This window comes from Loxodonta africana, chromosome 2 (assembly GCF_030014295.1).
Source record: "Loxodonta africana isolate mLoxAfr1 chromosome 2, mLoxAfr1.hap2, whole genome shotgun sequence".
Lineage (NCBI taxonomy): Eukaryota > Metazoa > Chordata > Mammalia > Proboscidea > Elephantidae > Loxodonta > Loxodonta africana.
In genome coordinates this window covers 195,869,012-195,889,689 of record NC_087343.1, presented here as the reverse complement: position 1 = coordinate 195,889,689, position 20,678 = coordinate 195,869,012, and the positions used below count along the sequence as shown (strand labels likewise).

At 48.6% G+C, this 20,678-nt stretch overlaps 1 protein-coding gene across 1 annotated transcript in view; it reads right to left on the bottom strand.

Annotated features, from left to right (window-relative positions):
• The window catches only part of CDHR2 (cadherin related family member 2), an 89,377-nt gene that overhangs the window by 6,193 nt on the left and 62,506 nt on the right, over positions 1-20,678 (bottom strand). The window contains exons 12-29 of the mRNA XM_064279176.1: positions 14,443-14,598; positions 14,198-14,359; positions 13,865-13,926; positions 13,353-13,596; positions 10,604-10,843; positions 7,736-7,805; positions 6,999-7,601; positions 5,619-5,690; positions 5,194-5,243; positions 2,800-2,951; positions 2,544-2,652; positions 2,383-2,471; positions 1,844-1,912; positions 1,669-1,746; positions 1,518-1,578; positions 1,307-1,431; positions 666-779; positions 492-572 (exon numbers count right to left, since the gene is read on the bottom strand). Of these exons, the coding sequence (XP_064135246.1) occupies positions 492-572; positions 666-779; positions 1,307-1,431; positions 1,518-1,578; positions 1,669-1,746; positions 1,844-1,912; positions 2,383-2,471; positions 2,544-2,652; positions 2,800-2,951; positions 5,194-5,243; positions 5,619-5,690; positions 6,999-7,601; positions 7,736-7,805; positions 10,604-10,843; positions 13,353-13,596; positions 13,865-13,926; positions 14,198-14,359; positions 14,443-14,598 (2,537 nt within the window). The remainder of the gene's footprint in view (positions 1-491; positions 573-665; positions 780-1,306; positions 1,432-1,517; positions 1,579-1,668; positions 1,747-1,843; positions 1,913-2,382; positions 2,472-2,543; positions 2,653-2,799; positions 2,952-5,193; positions 5,244-5,618; positions 5,691-6,998; positions 7,602-7,735; positions 7,806-10,603; positions 10,844-13,352; positions 13,597-13,864; positions 13,927-14,197; positions 14,360-14,442; positions 14,599-20,678) is intronic.

Here is a 20,678-nt window from a genome sequence, read left to right as displayed (position 1 = left end):
ACTCCAACCACAACTACCACCATCACCACCACTATCACTCCAACGACAACTACCACCATCACCATCACCATCACCACCACTATCACTCCAACCACAACTACCACCATCACCATCACCACCACTATCACTCCAACCACAACTACCACCATCACCATCACCACCACTATCACTCCAACCACAACTACCACCATCACCATCACCACCACTATCACTCCAACCACAACTACCACCATCACCACCACTATCACTCCAACCACAACTACCACCATCACCATCACCACCACTATCACTCCAACCACAACTACCACCATCACCACCACTATCACTCCAACCACAACTACCACCATCACCACCACCACCACCACCACCCATCACCAGCACCAACACCACCACCATCACTACCATTACCATGGCCACCATCACTACCGCTATCATCACCACACCATCATCGCCATCACCAACCAGCCTGCCTGCATAGGGTCAATGCTCACCTGATGTGGTCTATATCGCTAGAGGAAGAGAGGGACTCAAAGCCCAAATCCTTAGTGGGGAGGTTCAGCATAGGGTTGGCTCTGAAAGGAAGATGCAGAGTTGGCCTCCCAGTCAAGCAGTCAAGGCCCTGAGCCACCCCATGAGGCTTCTTATCCACCCTTGACCCTGCTTACCGCTCAGTGTTGTATATGTTAGTCCCGGGGATGGCAGGGGCTAAGGGCATCTCCCCTGCTGCTGTCTTCCTGGCCTCCTTGGCAGCTTTCATAGCCCAAAGCTTCCGGCTGTAGCTGTGGGAACCAGGAAAGCCATTATTTGCTGTGCACCCCCATGTGCACCCGTGCAGGCTCTGAGAGTGTGGCTTCACCATGAGCCTGGCAGGTGGGGATGTTAGCTCTGTTTTACAGGGGCTACAAGGAAGAGTCAGAGAAGGGAAGTGATTTGCTGAAGGCCACACAGGTGGCCAATGGCAAGGTCTGGAATCCAACCCACATGTAGCTCTGACTGCATATGTATTGGAAAAAGAAAAAGAAGAAGCATTTATTCAATGCATAGTATGTGCCAGACATCTTGCTGGGTGTGAGATGTATATCACTTCATTAAGTGTTTTGAGGACTCTAGTATCATGCCCATTTTGCAGATGAGGAAACTAAGGCTCAGGCAGAGAGGTGACCTGCCCATGATCTCACAATGAGCTACTGGGAATTGAATATAGATGTACCTGACACCTAAACCCAAGCTCTTTCTACCCCCCCGGATATCTTGGGTGGGGGGACAGGCGGCGGGTTGGAGACACAGGGGGCGATGGGAGCAGCACCTCTTCCGGACACACATGAGGACAGTGGTCATGACCACGAGGACCAGCAGCAAAAGAGCGGCCAGCACCACAGTGACGATGATGAGCACCTTTGGCAGGTCTGACTCCAGGCTCTCCTGGGAACCCTGGAGAAGAAGGGTGGGTGAGGGAGGTTGTGGGGTCAGCACCCCAACCCACTCCCAAGTGACTCCCGCCCTGCCACCACGCTTACCAGCACCACCAGGCCCAGTTGTAGCAACTGTGTCAGCGAGTCCCGGTCTTGCCGGATTGTCCTGGCCAGAGAAGCCGCTCAGACCGAGGGGCATTGGCACCCCTAGACGGCCTGCTCACCCTCCTCCCACCCTGGGGATAACCCCACTCACACACTCAGCTCATTAAGGGTCAGAGCAGACCCATTTGGGAAGACGAAGTAGGCATCGAGGTAAGAGCGACCTCGGGCCCTGGAATGGGACATGGTGAAGAGTCAGTAGCCCAAACTACCCTGCAGCCCCCTGCCTCTTGTCCTCACCCCCAACCACTGGGCCAGTGGGCACTCACCGAGCTGTAGAGTCTATGTCTTGAATGCTCACAATGTAGACAGTAGTCCTGGTTGCTTGGGCAAGAGCCCTGTGAAAGGAGTGGGTGTCACAGAGGCCTGGAGTGGGAGCCTCAGCCCAGGCTAGGGGCCAGGGCTCTGACAGTGGAATTAGGAATTGTGGGAATTAGATAAGAGCAGCTCCTCTGGACAGACCCAGCCCCACTGGCTCAGAAGCTAGCACATCTGTGCAAATTAGGAAAAGATACCCCTTCTTTTGGGGTTGAACTCACAGGCTGGCAAGCAGAGTGCCCTTGTGCAGTGTACAGCCTTCAAAACTGTACATGGAAGCTGTGCTTAGGCCTCTCTCTGCCCAACCAGCCATAGGTTCTGAGGGCATGGGCAATAAGGGGTGAAGGCACAAGTCCAGGGTTAAAACAGGGACCAGGTCAAGTGTGGGTCAGAGGCAGAATTGAGAGACAGTCTGCTCAGGTCTTGTCTAAGACCAAGCTCCCAGGCCCTGTTCTTCCCCACGGTCCCCTGCCAGGCTCCCCAGACGTACGCCTTAATCTCCTCCAGGTTGGCGCCCACCTCCTCCTTATTGGTGGAGAACTGCAGCCTCACACGGTAACTCTGGTCCACAGTGAAGAGCTACAGGAGAAGGGTGTCAGGGGAGATGAGGTGCACGGGGCCAGGGGGCTGGAGGCAAGACTCAGCACTCACGTTCAGGGTGGTTTTGGCTTCCCGGGCAGCACCCACGGAAGGTCTGTCTTGGGCCTGGACTGTCACTTGGTAGGTGCCTTGGAGACTAGCATCAAGGTTTGTCACCAGCCTATGGAAGGTGAGAGGACACAGCTCAGCCTTGGAACCCGAGCTGCAGTCCTCTGGAATCCACTTGTTCCCCTCCCAGTACTGGGAGCTCACTGCCCCAAGGCCCGCTTTTGTCCCGCCTTCAATCTAGGGGCCTGCCCACAGTTACTCAATGTTGCCAGTGAACACATCAGCCTCTGAGGATGTGGAGATCCGGAAGAAGCCCTGGAAAGATGTGGTGACCCCATCCTTAGAGAGGAAGTCCACTTGAAGGATGGAGAACAGGATGGCCCCATTGTTCCCTGAGTCATCATCTCTGGCCTAGGAGAAGGAGTGGATGGCAACAGACAGCCAAGCCAGGCACCCTGCAGCCCCCAGCAGGGACCAGGGGCTGGGGTAGACCAGGACGCTGGCCGCCTTGATTTCCATCGGCCACCTCGATTTCCATCAACCGCCCCCACCAGCCACTGTCAAGTTGATTTCAACTCACGGCGACACCATGTGTAACAGAATAGAACTGTGCTCCATTGGATTTCCAATGGCCAATTTTTCAGAAGAAGATGACCAGGCCTTTCTTTTGAGGCACCTCCGGGGGGGACTTAAACCACCAGCCTTTTGGTTAGCAGCCAAGCGCTTAACGGTCTATGCCACCCAGCAACTCCATCAGCCACCCCAGGCCACCCCAAGTAAGCAAATGCTTTACACAAACAGTGTGCTTGCCCTGCACGTCTAGGTTTGCACAAGTCTCTGATTCTTCCTCCTCAACAGATCACAGCCCAAATGTCCCTCCCATGTGGAAATCGCCCCCACCCCTCCCCACCAACGTACACAAGCACAGGGACGCTCGGATTTCCTGAGCACCAACTGTGCCCAGGCCTCTCCCTGAGTCCTCTCATTTCCCTGTTTGCCAACCAAACCCACTGCCATCGCGCGGATTCCGACTCATAGCAACCGCGTAGGGTTTCCAAGTCTGTAAATCTTTATGGAAGCAGATTGCCACATCTCTGTCCCACAGAGCTGCTGCTGGTTTTGAACTGACGGCCTTTTGGTTAGCAGTTGATTGCTTTACCCACTGCACCACCAGGGCTCCGAAGTGAGTACACATTCCCTTAGTAGACCATGAAATGATGGGGCGGGGTGGGGGTGGGCCACAACATTTTTATTCATTCTAGTGCCTTTTAGAGAAAAATAGAACCAACTCATAGAGCTGCGAGTCCACTGACATTACTGCTCAGGATTAGGACAAAGTTGGTGTTAAGTTTCAAAAAGGAGTTGATTTAAAGAAAATTGTTAAACCAAAAATACATGGAGGTTCACAACCAATGCTAAACTCATAACATTGGAATGCAATTGGCTGAAGACTGGGAAATAGGGAAAACGACCGTTTAAGGCTTGGAAACCCCCCTGCCAAAAAAAAAAATTAGTTGCTGTCGAGTCAATTCTGACTCATGGCAACCTCATGTCTGCCAAGATGCAGAGTAGAACGGCACTCCATATGGTTTTCAAGGTTGTGACCTTTGAGACACAGGTCGCCAGATCTTTCGAGGCGCCTCTGGATAGGTTGGACCTGCCAACCTTTCAGCTAATAGCACTTAACAGATTGCACCTCCCAGGGACTCCTTGGAAAACTCAGAAAGGGGGAAATGCTATCTCCATTTTACAAGAGAGACCCTGCCCTGCACAAGGGCACACTCAACTTTAAGTGGGGAGGGCCAGGCCTGTCCACCTCCTATGCCTGTGCTCTCTCCACAGCATAGGGGTGGCATCCGGAGACCACCCCGCCTCTTAACCCTAACTGCTGGGAACTAGTGTCACTGATGGCATATGATTTGCCAGCTTCTTATCAGGAGGAGAAGGAACCCTCGTGATGCAGTGGTGAAGCTCTTGGCTGCTAACCTAAAGGTTGGTGGGTCAAATCCACCAGCCACCCTGTGAGAGAAAGATGTGGCAGTCTGCTTCCCTAAAGCTTACGGCCTTGGAAACCTTATGGGGCAGTTCTACTCTGTCCTATAGTGTTGCTATGAGTTGGAATCAACTCGAGAGCTATGGGTTTGGGTTTTGTCCAGGAGGGGAAACTGAGTCCCAGAGAGAGGAGGCAACTCAGGAAGAAGAGTCTGGACTATGTGGGAGGCCTAACCTCTCACACACTATAAGCTATCACCCTCTAATAAACGCACCCAAATCCAACACCATAAACACATTTTTATAATTTTGCTCTGGAAATTATTTAACTACAAGGAATTCATTTAATCTATAATCAGCTATAATGTCTCTGTAACACTCAAGAACTCTGGTGTAGTGAGAAAGATGTAGCCTGCAAGTGGTTTTTATACTCATGAAATTTTTATGAATACTAGCTTTAACAATTAATGAAGTTTGATCACATCAGTTAGGCAGGTGTTAATTTCCATCTTGGGGTTTTCTTTTCATATGTTGGAGCCAATAAGTTTCCTTTCTAGTGTTAAAATATTTTGGGGGCAGCTGAAAGGCCCAAAGCCTTAGCCCTGTGTCTCCTGAGGCTACTGTGACTGCCAGCTGCCCAAGGGTGAAGCCAAGGACTTACCTGGACAGAAGCCACCTGCTGGTTGGGTACCACAAGTTCTGGAATGATCACTACAGGTGTGGACAGGAAGGGGTTAGTGAGGGCAGGGGCAGTGTCAAGCCAGCTCAGGTCTCATCACTGGAGACCCCAGTACAGTTATTCCTAAGCCAGTAGTTAGCATGTCATCCAACTCCCATTGTACTGGGGAAACTGAGGCCCAGAGAGGCACAGCCCAGGGTCAGACATGAGTTGAGGCAGAGCTGGGGTGAAAACTCAAGTCTCCCCTCCTGTTGGAACCCTGGGGTGAGGTAGGGTGGGAGGCCTTCTTCCATTTCTAAGGTTCTACCTAGGTCCTGAGGAGGGTCCATGGGGGCTGCCCAAGGGTGGTCCTGGTGAATCAATTTGTACGTGTGTGGGGTGGGAGAGATCGCAAAGCTGTTGCTTACCAAAAGTCTTATTCTCAGGTAGAAAATAGGGTGCATTGTCATTCACATCCTCGATGGTGATGGGGAGGCTTCCTAGGGGGACAAAGGAGGTTGGCTTTGGGCTCTGTGCAGAGGCCTGACCCAGGGAGCCTGAGACTCAGCCATACTCCCTGCAGCCTCCCTCCCATGCATCTGTGCTCAGTCGACTCCTCTGCTCTTGACCCTGGGATGCCCACTCATCTTCTCTGGCCTGTGTAGGAGGGAGTATCATTCCCAGACCTCAGAGAGGGTAAGCAGCTTGTCCAAGGTTATACAGTAAAAGTGATGGGCCAGGACTGAGCCCAGCCCAGGTATGTCCCACCTGACCATGACATTGCACTGACACTTGCTAGCCGTGTAAGCTAGTTATTTAATTTCCTACTCTGTGCCTCACTTTCCTCGTCTATAAAATTGGATAGGGACCACCTACCTCATGGATAGTGTGGGAGGGCTTATAAGGTGCCTGACATAGTTCTTGGCTGTAGTAAGGACTGGTATATACTAGCTGTTAATATGGCTACTATTGTTATTTGGAGCTCCTGGATGGTGCAAATGGTTAACGCCCTTGGCTGCTAACCGAGAGGCTGGCGTCTCAAGTCTGCCCAAAGGCACCTTAAAAGAAAGGCCTGGTGATCTACTTCCAAATATCAGCCATTGAAAACCCTATGAATGTCACTGAAATGTACATGTAGAAACTTGAAAAAAAAAAAAGGTTGGAAAAAAACAAAAAAATTCAGAGGATATAAAAACTTTTTACATATCTGGAAAAAGAAAACCCCATGGAGCACAGCTCTATTCTGACACACGTGGTGTTGCCATGACTTGGAATAGACTTGATGGCAGCTGGTAGTTTATTGTTGTTTGGTGTCAAAGCCAGGATATGAATTCCGGTCTCTGTGACTCTGAAGTGTGCATTTTCCTTTACCAAACCAAACCCGGTGCCGTCGAGTTGATTCTGACTCATAGTGACCCTATAGGACAGAGTAGAACTGCCCCATACGGTTTCCAAGGAGTGCCTGGTGGATTCGAACTGCCAACTTTTTGGTTAGCAGCCGTATTTTCCTTTACACCACCTCATAAAACAACAGCATCAATTAAGTGCTTACTTTTTTTTTTTTATGTGCCAGACACTACTCTAAATGCATGTTTATACGCATGTTCTCATTTAATCTTCACAGACAACCTACTATCTAACTCCACTTGGCAGATGGGGAAACTGAAGCTTGGGAAGTGTTGTGACTTGCTCCCTGACACAGCTGAGCAAGAACCCAAGCTGATTTGAAACCAGACCTGGGGCTCCCAGCCCAGGGCTCTTTCCCATGAACTGCAGCCTGCCAGACCCTGCAGGCTTGGCAGCCTCACCATTGTCACTGTAGGCCTGGAAGCGAGGATCTGTCATGAGGTCATAGGCCCGCACGACCAGAGTGACCAGGTCACAGGCCTCGTAGTCGATGGCCTCACTCTGATTGATGAACACAGAACCATTGGACACCACGGAGAACCAGCCATGGCACAGGCTGCCCACATCAACTTCTGCCTTGGTACAGATGACGTTCATAAGCTGGACCACTAGCTGGGCACTGGTATCTATGTCCTGGGCAATGACCTGAGCCACCAGGCCATACTGTGAACCATTCTCAGCCACGCGGATGCCCCGGAGCGAGGCTGGGTCCAGGGTGGGTGGTTCGTCATTCACATCTATCACGTTCACACGGACAGTTGCCGTGGCCTCACCCTGGGGGTCTGGGTCCACGGCATTCACTACCAGATCAAAGAAGGCCTGTGTCTCGTAGTCCAGGCTCACATCCAGGGGCAGCTGGAGGTGGCCCACAGCCTGCCCAGACCCCAGCAGTGAGCCTCGGAGCATGAAGTTGTTGGACCCACTCCCCGACAGGCTGAAGCTGATGCGGTTGTTGGCTTCTGTCTGGTCCGCATCCCAGGCCACCACCACGCCCACCATGGCTCCTGTAGATGAAGGCAGAGCATGGAGGGAGCCCTAGCCTGGCCATCAGGAGCCTCCTCTGCCATCTGCTCCCTTGGGTACTACACACCCTCCCTGTGAAGGGTCAGATGCCACATTGAGCCTAGGGAAGACTTACCCGGATCCCTCTCCATCACTGAGAAGTTGTAGCTGGACTGATTGAAGACGGGCAGGTTATCATTGATGTCCTGCAGGCAGAGGCAGTCCTGAGCCCAAGGAACCCTGGTAGCCCTCAGGGTTTGCCCTATCCAGACCCAATCTGAGAGGGACATTGGTGGTTCAGTGGCAGAATTCTCGCCTTCCATGTGGAAGACCCAGGTGTGATTCCAGGCCAATGCACCTCAGGCACAGCCACCACCCATCTGTCAGGGGAGGCTTGTGTGTTGCTGTGATGCTGAACAGGTGTCAGCAGAGCTTCTAGACTAAGAGGAACTAGGAAGAAAGGCCTGGTGATCTACTTCCAAAAATCAGCCAATGAAAACCCTATGGATCACAACAGCACAATCTGTAACCAATCATAGGGATGGTGCAGGGCCAGGCATCGTTTCATTCCATTGTGCATGGGACCACCATGAGTCAGGGGCTGACTTGACAGCAGCTAACAGTAGAGCTGACCTAAGAAGCCAATATTGCCTCCGCTCCGAGTCACGGACTTTCTACCCATGTCTCCTCTGACAACACTACCCAGTGGGGTTGCACACCTATTTCATAGACAAAGAAACAGGAGAGGATGGAATTTGCCCAGGCCATCCACGCTCAGAGGCATGCTGAGGGACCTCTACAACTAGCTATACCCCACCAAGGAGCCCCACAGCTCAGATCTGTATTAGAGTGTGTTTTAGGACCTGTTTTTAGCTGTGGTGGCGCAGTGGTTAACAGCTCAGCTGCTAACCAAGAGGCCGGCAGTTTGAAACCACCAGGCACTCCTTGGGAACCCTATCGGGGGCAGTTCTACTCTGTCCTATAGGGTCGCTATGAGTCTGAATCAGCTCAACAGCAATGGGATTGGGTTTTTTTTTTTTTTTTTTTTTGTTTCCCTGAAGGAAGAGTCTCTGGGCGGTGCAAACAGTTAATGTGCTCGGCTGCTAACTGAAAGGTTGGAGGTTCGAGTTTACCCAGAGGCACCTTAAAGAAAGGCCTAGTGATCAATTTCTGAAAAATCAGCCATTGAAAACCCTGTGGAGCACAGTTCTACTCTGACACACATCAGGTCACCTTGAGTCAACGGTGACAGCAGCTGGTTCTGGAAGGATGGTTCTGAGCCCCGTCTGTGTCTCCGCCTGATCCAACTTGACTCCCCATTTCTCAAGATTTCTAACGTTGGGACCACCTCTGTGATGTTTCCACAAAGGCCCCGCAGCCTTAGCTTCCCCTCGTCCCCGCCTCTCTCCTGCCCCTCCTGCACCCAGCCAACCCCAGACACTGGCTCTGAGCTCAGGGCAGAGCCGGGTTCCGGGGACCTATGAGGGCTTACACCCAGACCTGCCCTGAGACACCAACTGTTTTCAGGGTCTGCTCACAGGCCCCAGGAAGCTCCCAGGTGGGTGACATTCCAGATGTACACTTTCAACTTTTTCTGTTAGAACACTAAAATAAAGATCCTTGGAAACAGCTTTCCCTACCTTAACTAGATGTGTTTTCTGATTGAGGTTTCCTCATAATGGAGTTACTGGCTCGACCCACGTAGGCCATCCTAATTCACAGGCGCAGTTGAGAGCACAGCTCTCAGGCCTAGTGGGGCCCACCTCTGCCTTGTGTGTGACTTTGAATTCTCTGGGCCTCCGTATCCTCATCTGCAAAATGGGGATAGCAAACCCCACTCACAGGCCTGTTGGGAGGACTGGCTCCTGGATGTGAAAGGACCTGGCTCACTCAATAAATTCAACTCAGCTTTCTCTCTTCTTTGTACCCTGCCCAGGGGCAGATTATCCAATAAGCAAATAAGCACAGCGCTTACTTTGCTTACCAGATCATCTGTAGTGAACAATTTCACTGGGTTTTACCACATCAAAGATGTGAAAGTGTTTACTACAGATTAGCAAATAAGCACAAGGAAGCTTGTGTTTACCTTGCTTACTGGGTCATCCAGCCCTGTCAAGGATTGTAAATTTTAAAAGAGGCTTTGTTTCTGTAGGAAGGTGCTGTGGGGTTGGGAGAGGGACAGATGCCAGCCATACCTAGAAGCAGAGTCTTTCATGTGGTGAAAAAATGTGAAATTTTTCACTATAGATGATCTGGTAAGCAAGGTAAGCACCTTGCTTACCTTGCCTCTTGGATAATCCACCCCGACTATGCCCCTCAAGGGCAAAGGCATTCCTAATTTTGTCTGTTTCTCTGAGGTCTCTTTCTTTAATACTTGTAGGAAAGTGACACATCCCAACCGAGTAGGATACAGGGCTGCTCTATGAGGTAGCACAGGCTGTGCACTGCACAACCCTGGGAGATGCCCGTTCACACCGTGGACATTGTAGAGATGCATAGTTGTTATGCTTTTCCAGAGAAATGTGCCTTGTGAGCTGGTGGCAGCCCTAGAACCAGATAAACCTGAATTTAAACCTGGATCCATGACCCTACCCAAGTTGCTGAATCTCTCCGTGCCTCAGTTTCCTGATCAATAAAATGGTACCAGCTGTCCCTACCTTGCAGAACTAGGTGTGCGTTAGACAATATACATACTGCTTTTTCTCCCCTTCTCTTTGCCCTTGAATGGTGGTGGGAGACAGGAGAGTTCTGGGTAGAACCCCACGAATGATTATGAGAGCGCCCTCTATGTGCCAGCCACGCTTCTAGGCACTTCCTGTTACTTATATCGTTTCCCAATTATACTGTTATCATCCTCAGGACCCTCTTACCTGCCACACTGCAAAGGGCAGAAATGTGGCCTGGGTCCAAGGGGGACTGGCCACCTGCGCAGGAGCCCCCCAACATAGGGCCAGCAGGCCATCGAACCATCCCAGCATACCCCGCTGGCTAGGCCCAGCCTTACCTCTACATTGATGGTGACATTGACCTCTGCGCTGAGGACAGGAACACCACCATCAGCCACCCGCACAGTCAGCACAATACGGCCGGCCAGAGTGGGGTCGATAGCCTCTCGGTCCAGGGGCCCCAGGTTTTCAAGGAGCCCTGTGTCAGGGTCCACAGAGAAGTTTTGGCTGTAGGGGCCAGGCAGCAGACTGAAGTACAGGCGGCTGTTGTTGGTATTGGGCTCATCGTCGTCGTGGGCCTATACGGGGTGGGGGTAGGGAGGTGGGGATTGGCATCAGCATCGGGCAGCCTTTAGGGTTCCAGCCCTTCCCCTGCACCGGCCCACTGACTTGGACCTGGAGCCAGTGGGATGCTGGCCAGTCTCCCAGCCTCAGACTCCCATCAAAGTGGGTCAGATCAGGAGTTTGCAAGTGCTTTTGAGGCCTGAAGCACTGAGAAGTCACTCATTCATTCCACAGATGTTTACTGTGTACCCACCATGTGCCAGGCCCTGTTCTAGGGACTAGGAATAGAGCTGTGGTCAAGACAGCTTCCTGTGGAGCTGACATTCTAGTTGGGAGGGAGGAGTCAGGGCAGGGTATTATAGATTTTCAAAAAAATTTTTAAATGCTGTAAGTGTGAAGTCCAACAAAATTCTGATTTCCCCATGATGACTACTTTGGTGCTGTGTTTTAAAAATAGCTGATGTTTCATCCTGTGTGTGTGTGTGTGTGTGTGTGTGTGTGTCTTCCCGCCCCGCCAGGGCCCTGAACACATGCTTGGTTTGACTTTGGGGTAATCCAGCTCTCAGGGCACAACAGGTTCTCCCATGCCACTGGGACTTTGCACATGCTGCTCTCTCACCTGGAATGCCCTTTCTGCACCGTCTCTGCCTGACCCTATGCTACCTTGGACAAGCACAGGTGACAATGTGAGTGACTGGTGCCTTTCCCCAAATGCAGGCCACTTGGCAAGAACTGTAGTGGGTTCATCTCTGAGGGCCTGGGCCCAGCAAAGGGCTTAGGGCACAGTAGCTCTTCAGCAAATGTGGCTTTGAAGGCAGAGCTGGGGTTCTCTAACTTGTAACACATTCTTTGCTCTTCCTTTCCACGCTTCTCCCCTCCACCTGCCCTTGCTCCCCGCCACCACCCCCCCACCACCTGCAGCTCTTTCTTTTCAGTTCTATTGGGATCTTGTTCATTAAATGCTTCCTTTGTGGAAGCCCAAGGCTGGTTTTTCCAAAAGGCTGACCCTGTCTTTTCAGCCCTTGGTGCTCTGCCTCAGGCCAGTTAATTTGCCCCATACTTCTTGGGGCTCACACTGTGCCATGCTAGGCACCAAGGTCACAGGGGCAGATCTGAAATGCTCCCTGCCACAAGGAGGTCACAGGCCAGGGTGGAAAGTATCAAGGAGCAAGGAGAAAGGTCTAGGTTTCAGGGCCAGAGAGACCTGTGCTCCAGCTCCAGCACTGCCATTTATTGGCTGTGCAACTGCAGAGAAGTCACTTAACCTCTCTGAGCCTCAGTGCTCTTCCTCTGTGAATGGGGACAATTAGGGCATCTGCATCACTCCAGTCAAGAGGCCTGAAGAGGTCAGGGACAGAAATGTACTCTGTCAACCGCACAGACCTAGAAGGATGAGAGGACTCTGTGGCCATGTGACCGTTATTCTGAAGGTCTGGTTTCCTGCTTCTCACAAGGCCGTTTTTCAGACAATAAGACCCAGGGAGAAGCTTCTCTTGTTCTCATGACCTGGGAAAGAAGTTTCTCTCCAGTGTTTCTCTGGAGCCACTAGGTGGGGTTTTTGTTTGTTTGTTTGTTTGTCTAATTTTTATTGTGCTTTAAGTGAAAGTTTATAAATCAAGTCAATCTCTCATACAAAACCTTATATACACCTTGTTATGTACTCCTAGTTGCTCTCCCAACAATGAGACAACACACTCCTTCTCTCCACCCTATATTCCCCATGTCCACTCAGCCAGCCTCTGTCGCCCTCTGCCTTCTCATCTCCCCTCCAGACAGGAGCTGCCCACATAATCTCGTCTGTCTGCTTGATCCAAGAAGCTCACTCTTCACCAGTATCATTTTCTATCTTATAGTCCAGTCCAATTCCTGTCTGAAGAGTTGGCTTTGGGAATGGTTCCTGTCTTGGGCTAACAGAAGGTCTGGGGACCATGACCTCTAGGGTCCTTCTAGTCTCAGTCAGACCATGAAGCTTGTCTTTTTACGAGAATTTGAGGTCACTAGGTGAGTTTTTATCTCATAGACTCTGTGAACCTGACCACTGGTCTCATTTCCTTTTTTGCTTTGGCCATTAGGAAGCTAAGAGCTGAATTTGCAGCTTACCTATATGAATTGTGTGACCCTGGTTTCTAACTCAACTGCTATGCCCTTTCACAATGCCATTTTTATTTTCTTTTTCCTTATTTCTTCCCATATTTTAACTTTTTTTTTTTTTTTAATCTAAGCCACCTCAAATATTTTCCATAATGAGGCAGGGTCATGAATAAAGAAAAGCAGGAAGATTTTGAGGGTGTGCTCTGTGCCAGGCCCTGTGCTGAGTGCTGTACATCTATTATTTCATTAACCCCCAGTATATGTCCCTGAGAATAAGTACTATGATGGTCCTCATTTTCCTAAAAGGAAACAGAGACTCAGAGAGACTGAGTGACTTTCTCAGAGCCACACAGCAGAACCTAGCTTGTACCAGGGCCAGCATGACTATAGAGCTGGCTGTTTCCTGGCCACCCACCCCAGGCCAGCTGGTACCTGAATGGTCACGGAGACATTTTCCCGCTCCTCCTGGACAAAGATGTTGTAGGAGCCGCTGACCACAGGCGCATTGTCATTGATGTCCTCCAGGATGATCTGTAATGTGGTGGTACCCGACAGGTTCCCACCGTCCAGGGCCTGCAGTGTAAGGTTGTACGTAGCCTGCGTCTCGCGGTCCAGCAGCTTGCTGTCTCTCACCGTCACTGTCCCACTGTCTGGGTTCACCTCAAAGAGCTCCACCCTGTGCAGAGTTGCCAGGTTTCACAAATAAAATTACAGGGTGTCCAGTTCCATTCGAAGTTCAGAGAAATTACGAAACACTTCTTAGCGCGTCCCATGCAATGTTTGCAACATACTTATATTAGAACATTTGGGGCTTTTCTGGAATTGACATGGAACTGAGCATCCTGTATTTTATCTGCAATCCAACCCTATGGTGAGGCAGAAAGGTGGGCCTGGACCCTGCGTGCCCACCTGCCCGCCCACTACCCCCAACTCTGAGGCCTTACCCGTTCCCTGCGAGCAGGCTGTAGGTGATGTGGCCGCCCTCACCCGTGTCAGGGTCAGTGGCCTATAAGGCAGAGAGATGGCGGGCACTGTTTGAAGGCAATGGCATTTGCTGCCAACCCCCCAATTATTGGGAATGGAGCTGTCGTACTGCCTGACACAAAGAAAGAACCCATTTGAGACACACAAGAATTCACACATAGACACATACACACCTCACTCACACACTCGTGCATGCATGCGTGCTTACTGAGACCCAGTGACTTTGGATGACACAGAGACTTGGGCAGGGCCACAGTTTCCATCCTCGCCCAGCTGTGTCCCACATCACTCACATGAATGCTGTCAGTGACCACAAAGCCATTGGGACTGTGCTCTGGCACCATAAGGACATACAGGCTCTGTGGGAATGTGGGCGGGTGGTCATTGATGTCTCTGACATGGATGGTCACTGTGGCGATTGAGGAGTCCTTGCTGACCGAGTCAGTGGCCACCACCTGTGGGCAGAGAAGAGGCAGCACACCAAGAACAGAACGCCACTGGTCCCCACTCCCTGGGACCTGAGCCCCTGGGCCCTCACCTGCACCAGCATCACGGTCTGCCTCTCGTAGTCCACCAGCGATGGCATCTTCACCAGTACCTGCACTTCAGCTGAGCCTGCGGCCCGCACAGGGGAGACACTGAAGGCTTCAGCGTCAGGACCCTCCAGGGAGAGCAAGAAGGTGCCATTGTTGCCCTGTAAAGGCAGGCCGTTTAAGTAGAGACCCTTCCCCCTGCAATGCATCCACCTGCATCTTTCCCCCAGACTTTGGCCCCAGGTTCCTGCCTCAGGAAGCCCTGCTCATGAGAGGAGGGCTCTCAAAAGATGGAGTGTGCAGGAAGCAGGTGCCAGGAGGCTGGCCTCGTCACTAGTTCCATAAAATGTGGCTCATCAGAGGAAGAACTCTTCAGGCACTGTGAGCCCCAGGTCTGGGCTGGAGAGACAGAGCCTGGACATACACCACTCACTCCCATAAAGTATCACTATCAGCCATCCTTATCAGCCACCACCACCCAATACCAACACCAGACATCACCCCACTACCCAACACCACCCTCCACTTAACACCAACTGCCAGTTCTACACCACCCTCCACTCAACACCAACACCAACTCAATACCACCTGCCACTGAAAACCAACCACCACCAAAGACCTAAATGTGAAAACTAAAACCATAAAATTCTTAGAAGAAAATATAGGGATATGGCTGCAGAGCCTAGTTTTCAATGATGGATTATCAGACACAGCAACAAAAACATGAGCAGCAAAAGACAAAATAGATAAATGGGAGCTCATAGATATTAAACACTTCTGTTCATCAGAGGATTTTACCAACAGTGAAAAGACAACCTACAGATTGGGAGAAAATTCTCGGGAACCATACATCCGATAATGTATCAAAAATACATTAAAAACTTCTACAACCTAACAACATAAAGACAAAAAAAACGCAGTAAAAAAAAATGGGCAAAGAACTTAAACAGACATTACACCAAAGAGGGTATTCAAATGGCCAATAAGCACATGGAAAGATGCTCAATGTCTTTAGCCATTAAACCCAAAAACCAGTTGCTGTTGAGCCGATTCCGACTCAGAGAGCCTATAGGGCAGAGTAGAACTACCCCATAGGGTTTCCAAGGCTGTAATCTTTACAGAAGCAGACTGCCACATCTTTCTCCCACAGAGCAGCTGGTGGCTTTGAACTACCAACCTTTCGGTTAGCAGCCAAGCTCTTAACCAATGCGCCACCAAGACTCCATTAAAAAAAAAAAACCAAACCCATGGCCATCAAGTTGATTCTGACTCATAGTAACCCTATAGTATGGAGTAGAACTGCCCCCATAGGGTTTCCAAGGAGTGCCCGATGGATTCGAACTGCTGAACTTTTGGTTAGCAGCCATAGCTCTTAACCACTACACCACGAGGGTTTCCCCATAGCCATTAGCAAGCTGTAAATCAAAACCACAATGAGATACGACCTCATTCTCATTAGAATGGCAATGACTGAAAAACAAAATTACTTTTCCATCATCTCTTTCCACAGATGTAGTTGATTTGATTCCTGTGTATTTCATCTGGCAAGGTCCGTGTGTATAGTCACTGTTTATGCTGGTAAAAAAACGTATTTACGATGAAGTCATTGGTTTTGCAAAATTCAACATGCGATCTCCAGCATCGTTTCTATCACCAAGGCCATATTTTCCAATTACCTATCCTTCTTCGTTTCCAACTTTCACATTCCAGTCACCAGTAATTATCATTGCAGCCGTGTTCGATCAATTTCAGACTGCAGAAGTGGTAAAAATCTTCAATTTCTCCATCTTTGGCCTGGTGAGTAAATTTGAAGAATAGTTGTATTCACTGGTCTTCCTTGTAGATGTATGGATATTATCCTATCACTGACAGTGTTGTACTTCAGAATAGATCTTGAAGTGTTCTTTTTGATGATGAATGCAATACCACTCCTCTTCAAGTTGTCATTCCTGGCGTATTAGACCATATGAGTGTTCGATTCAAAATGACCAATACCAGTCCATTTCAGCTCACTAATGCCTAGGCTATCGAAGTTTATGCATTCCATTTCATTTTTGACAATTTCCAATTTTCCGAGATTCATACTTTGTACATTCCAGGTTCTGATTATTAATGGATATTCGCAGCTGTTTCTTCTCATTTTGAATCATGCCACATCAGCAAATGAAGGTCCTGAAAGCTTGACTCCATCCACACCATGAAGGTTAACTCTACTTTGAGGAAGCAGCTCTTCCCCAGGCATACTTTGAGTGGCTTCCAACCTGAGGGGCTCATCTTCTGGCACTATATCAGACAGTGTTCTGCTGCTGTTCATAAGGTTTTCACTGGCTACTTCTTTTTTCAGAAGTAGACTGATGGGTCCTTCTTCCTATTCTGCTTATTCTGGAAGCTCAGCTGAAACCTGTCCGCCATGGGTGACCGTGCTGGTATTTGAATTCTGGTGCCATAGCTTCCAGCATCACAGCAACACACAAGCCCCCACAGTAGCACAAACCGACAGACGCATGGGGGAATACACAGGAATCAAATCAACTACATCTGTGGAAGAGATGGTGGAAAAGCTCAATATCATCAGTAAGAACATGGCCAGGGGCAGACTGCGGATCAGACCGTCAATTACTCATATGCAAGTTCAAGTTAAAACTGAAGAAAATTAGAACAAGTCCACAAGAGCCCTTGAGTATATCTCACCTGAATTTAGAGACCATCTCAAGAATAGATTTGATGCATTGAGCACTAATGACCAAAGACCAGATGAGATGTGGAATGACATCGAGGGCATCATACATGAGGAAAGTAAGAGGTAGTTAAAAAGGCAGGAGAGAAAGAAAAGACCTAAATAGATGTCCAAAGAGACCCTGAAACTTGCTCTTGAACATCGAGTAGCTAAAACAAAAGTAAAAAAATGATGAAGTAAAAGAACTGAACAGAAGATTTCATTGGGTGGCTTGAGAAGACAAAGTAAAGTATTATGATGACATATGCAGAGACCAGGAGATAGAAAACCAAAAGGAAAGAACACTCTCAGCATTTCTCAAGCTGAAAGAACTGAAAAAAAAAAAAAATTCAAGCCTCAAGTTGCAATACTAAAGGATTCTACAGGGAAAATATTAAACAACTCAGGAAGCATCAAAAGAAGATGGAAGGAATACAGAGTCACTATACCAAAAAGAATTGGTTGGAGTTCAACCATTTCAGGAGGTAACATATGATCAGGAACTGATGGTACTAAAGGAGGAAGTCCGAGCTGCATGGAAAAAAAAAAAAAAAAAAGGCATTGGCAAAAAACAAGGCTCCAGAAATTGATGGAATATCAATTGAGATGCTTCAACAAATGGATGGAGCGCTGGGAGAGCTCACTCGTCTATGCCAAGAAATCTGGAAGACGGCTACCTGGCCAACCAACTGGAAGAGATCCATATTTATGCCAATTCCCAAGAAAGGTGATCCAACCAAATGCGGAAATTATCGAATAATGTCATTAATACCACCTGCAAGCAAAATTTTGCAGAAGATCATTCAAAAGCAGTTGCATCAGTATATCGACAGGGAACTGCCAGAAATTCAAGCTGGATTTAGAAGAGGATGTGGAATGAGAGGTATCATTGCTGATGTCAGATGGATCCTGGCTGAAAGCAGAGAATACCGGAAAGATGTTTACCTGTGTTTTATTGGCTACGCTAAGGCATTCTACTATGTGGATCATACCAAATTATAGATAACATTGCAGAGAATGGGAGTTCCAGAACTCTTAATTGTGCTCATGAGGAATCTGTACATGGATCAAGAGGCAGTTGTTTGGACAGAACAAGGGGATACTGCATGGTTTAAAGTCAGGAAAGATGTGTGTCAGGGTTGTTTCCTTTCACTCTACCTATTCAATCTGTATGCTGAGCAAATAAACCGAGAAGCTGAACTATATGAAGAACAGGGCATCAGGATTGGAGGAAGACTCATTAACAAGCTGCGTTACGCAGATGACACAACCTTGCTTGCTGAAAGTGAAGAGGATTTGAAGCACTTACTGACGAAAATCAAAGACCACAGCCCTCAGTATCGATTATACCTCAACAAAAAGAAAACAAAAATCCTCACAAATGGGCCAATAAGCAACATCGTGATAAATGGAGAAGAGACTGAGGTTGTCAAGGATCTCATTTTACTTGGATCCACAGTCAACACCCATGGAAGCAGCAGTCAAGAAATCAAAAGACACATTGCATTGGGCAAATCTGCAAGAAAAGACCTCTTTAAAGTATTGAAAAGCAAGGATGTCACCTTGAGGACTAAGGTGGGCCTCACTCAAGCCATAGTATTTTCAATTGCCTTATATGCATGCAAAAGTTGGACAATGAATAAGGAAGACTGAAAAAGAATAGATGCCTTTGAATTATGGTGTTGGAGAAGAATATTGAATATACCATGGACTGCCAAAAGAACAAACAAATGTTCTTGGAAGAAGTACAACCAGAATGCTCCTTAGAAGCGAGGATGGGGAGACTCTATCTCACATTCTTTGGATATGTTGTCAGGAGGGATCAGTCCCTGGAGAAGGAGATCATGCTTGGTAAAGGGTCAGTGAAAAGTAGGAAGGCCCTCAACTGGGTGGATTGACACAGTGGCTGCAAACAATGGGTTCAAGCATAGCAACAATTGCGAGGATGGCATAGGACCAGGCAGTGTTTCGTTGTGTTGTGCATAGGGTCGCTATGAGTCGGAATTGACCCAATGGCACGTAACAACAACAAAAGATAAAAACAAAACAGAAAACAACACGTGTTGGTGAGGTGGAGAAACTGGGACCCTCATCCACTGCTGATGAGAATGTAAAATGGTACAGCCACTGTGGAAAAGAGTTTGGCAGTTCCTGAAAAAATTGAACTCAGAATTGTCATATGACTCACCAATCCCAATCCTAGGCCTACACCCTGAAGAAATGAAAGAAGGAACGCAGCCAGAAACATGTACACCAATGTTCATGGCAGCACTTTTCATAATAGCCCAAAAGGTGGAAACAACCAAAATGTCCATCAACAGATGAAGGGATAAGCAAAATGTATATACATTCAATAGAATATTACCCATCCATAAAGAGAAATGAAGTCTTGATACGTGCCACAGCAAACGCGCTGAACGAAATAAGTCAGTTGCAAAAGGATAAATACTGCTATTCTCACTTATATGAAGTAAGCAAATATATAGAAACCAAAGGTTATTAGTGGTTACCAGGAGGGAGAGAGATTGGGGAAGGGGGAGTTTTTGCTTAGCGAGGACTGAGTTTATGTTAATGGTGGTATAATGATTTGGAAAAGGATAGGGAGAATGGTTGCACAACATGAAGAATGTAATCAATATCACTGAAATATGTTGCTGTTGTTGTTAGGTGCAGCCAAGTTGATTCCAACTCATGACGGCTCCATGTGTGCAGAGTGGAACTGCTCCATAGGATTTTTAAGGCTGTAACCTTTCAGAAGCAGATCGCCAGGACTATCTTTCAAGGCATCTCTGGGTAGGTTCAAACCGCCAAACTTTTGGCTAGTAGTCGAGCACTTAACTGTTTGCACCACCCAAGGACTCCTAAAAATTGTTGAGTGGAGAATGTTGTATATATTTTCACCACAATTAAAAGAAACAAAATCCACCCACCAACTCAACACCACCCACCAACCTTCCACCACCCAATTCTACCCTCCACTCAACACCAGCCACCAACTCATTACCACCCTTCACTTAACACCGGCCACCAACTCAACACCACCTCCCACTCAGCATCAACCACCAATTCAGCACCACCCTCTACTCAACACCAACCACCAACCTATCACAACCCAGTATCATCTCCCACTCAACGTTTTGTACTAACTCCTCAGTATCACCTAATAACACCAAACACCACCCATAGTTATTTATCAATTACCCATCACTCAATATCAACCTCCATTTAAGAGTACCCTCCAACTTAATACTCACTCAGACCACCCTATACTCAACACTGCACAACATCCCCCAATGCTCAATATTACCCCAAATAACTGACCACCCAATACCACCTTTGGCTGGTAAAAATTATATTCCACTTAAAATTACGCACCATCCAATTCCATCCTCCACTTCACATTGCCCTTCTAGTCAACACCACCTAGTACTACCCTGCACACAATACTACCCACCAATTCAACATCACCCAACATTTCCAAGGTCACCCAACAACACTCATTTTCCACCTCTAGTCACTAATCTG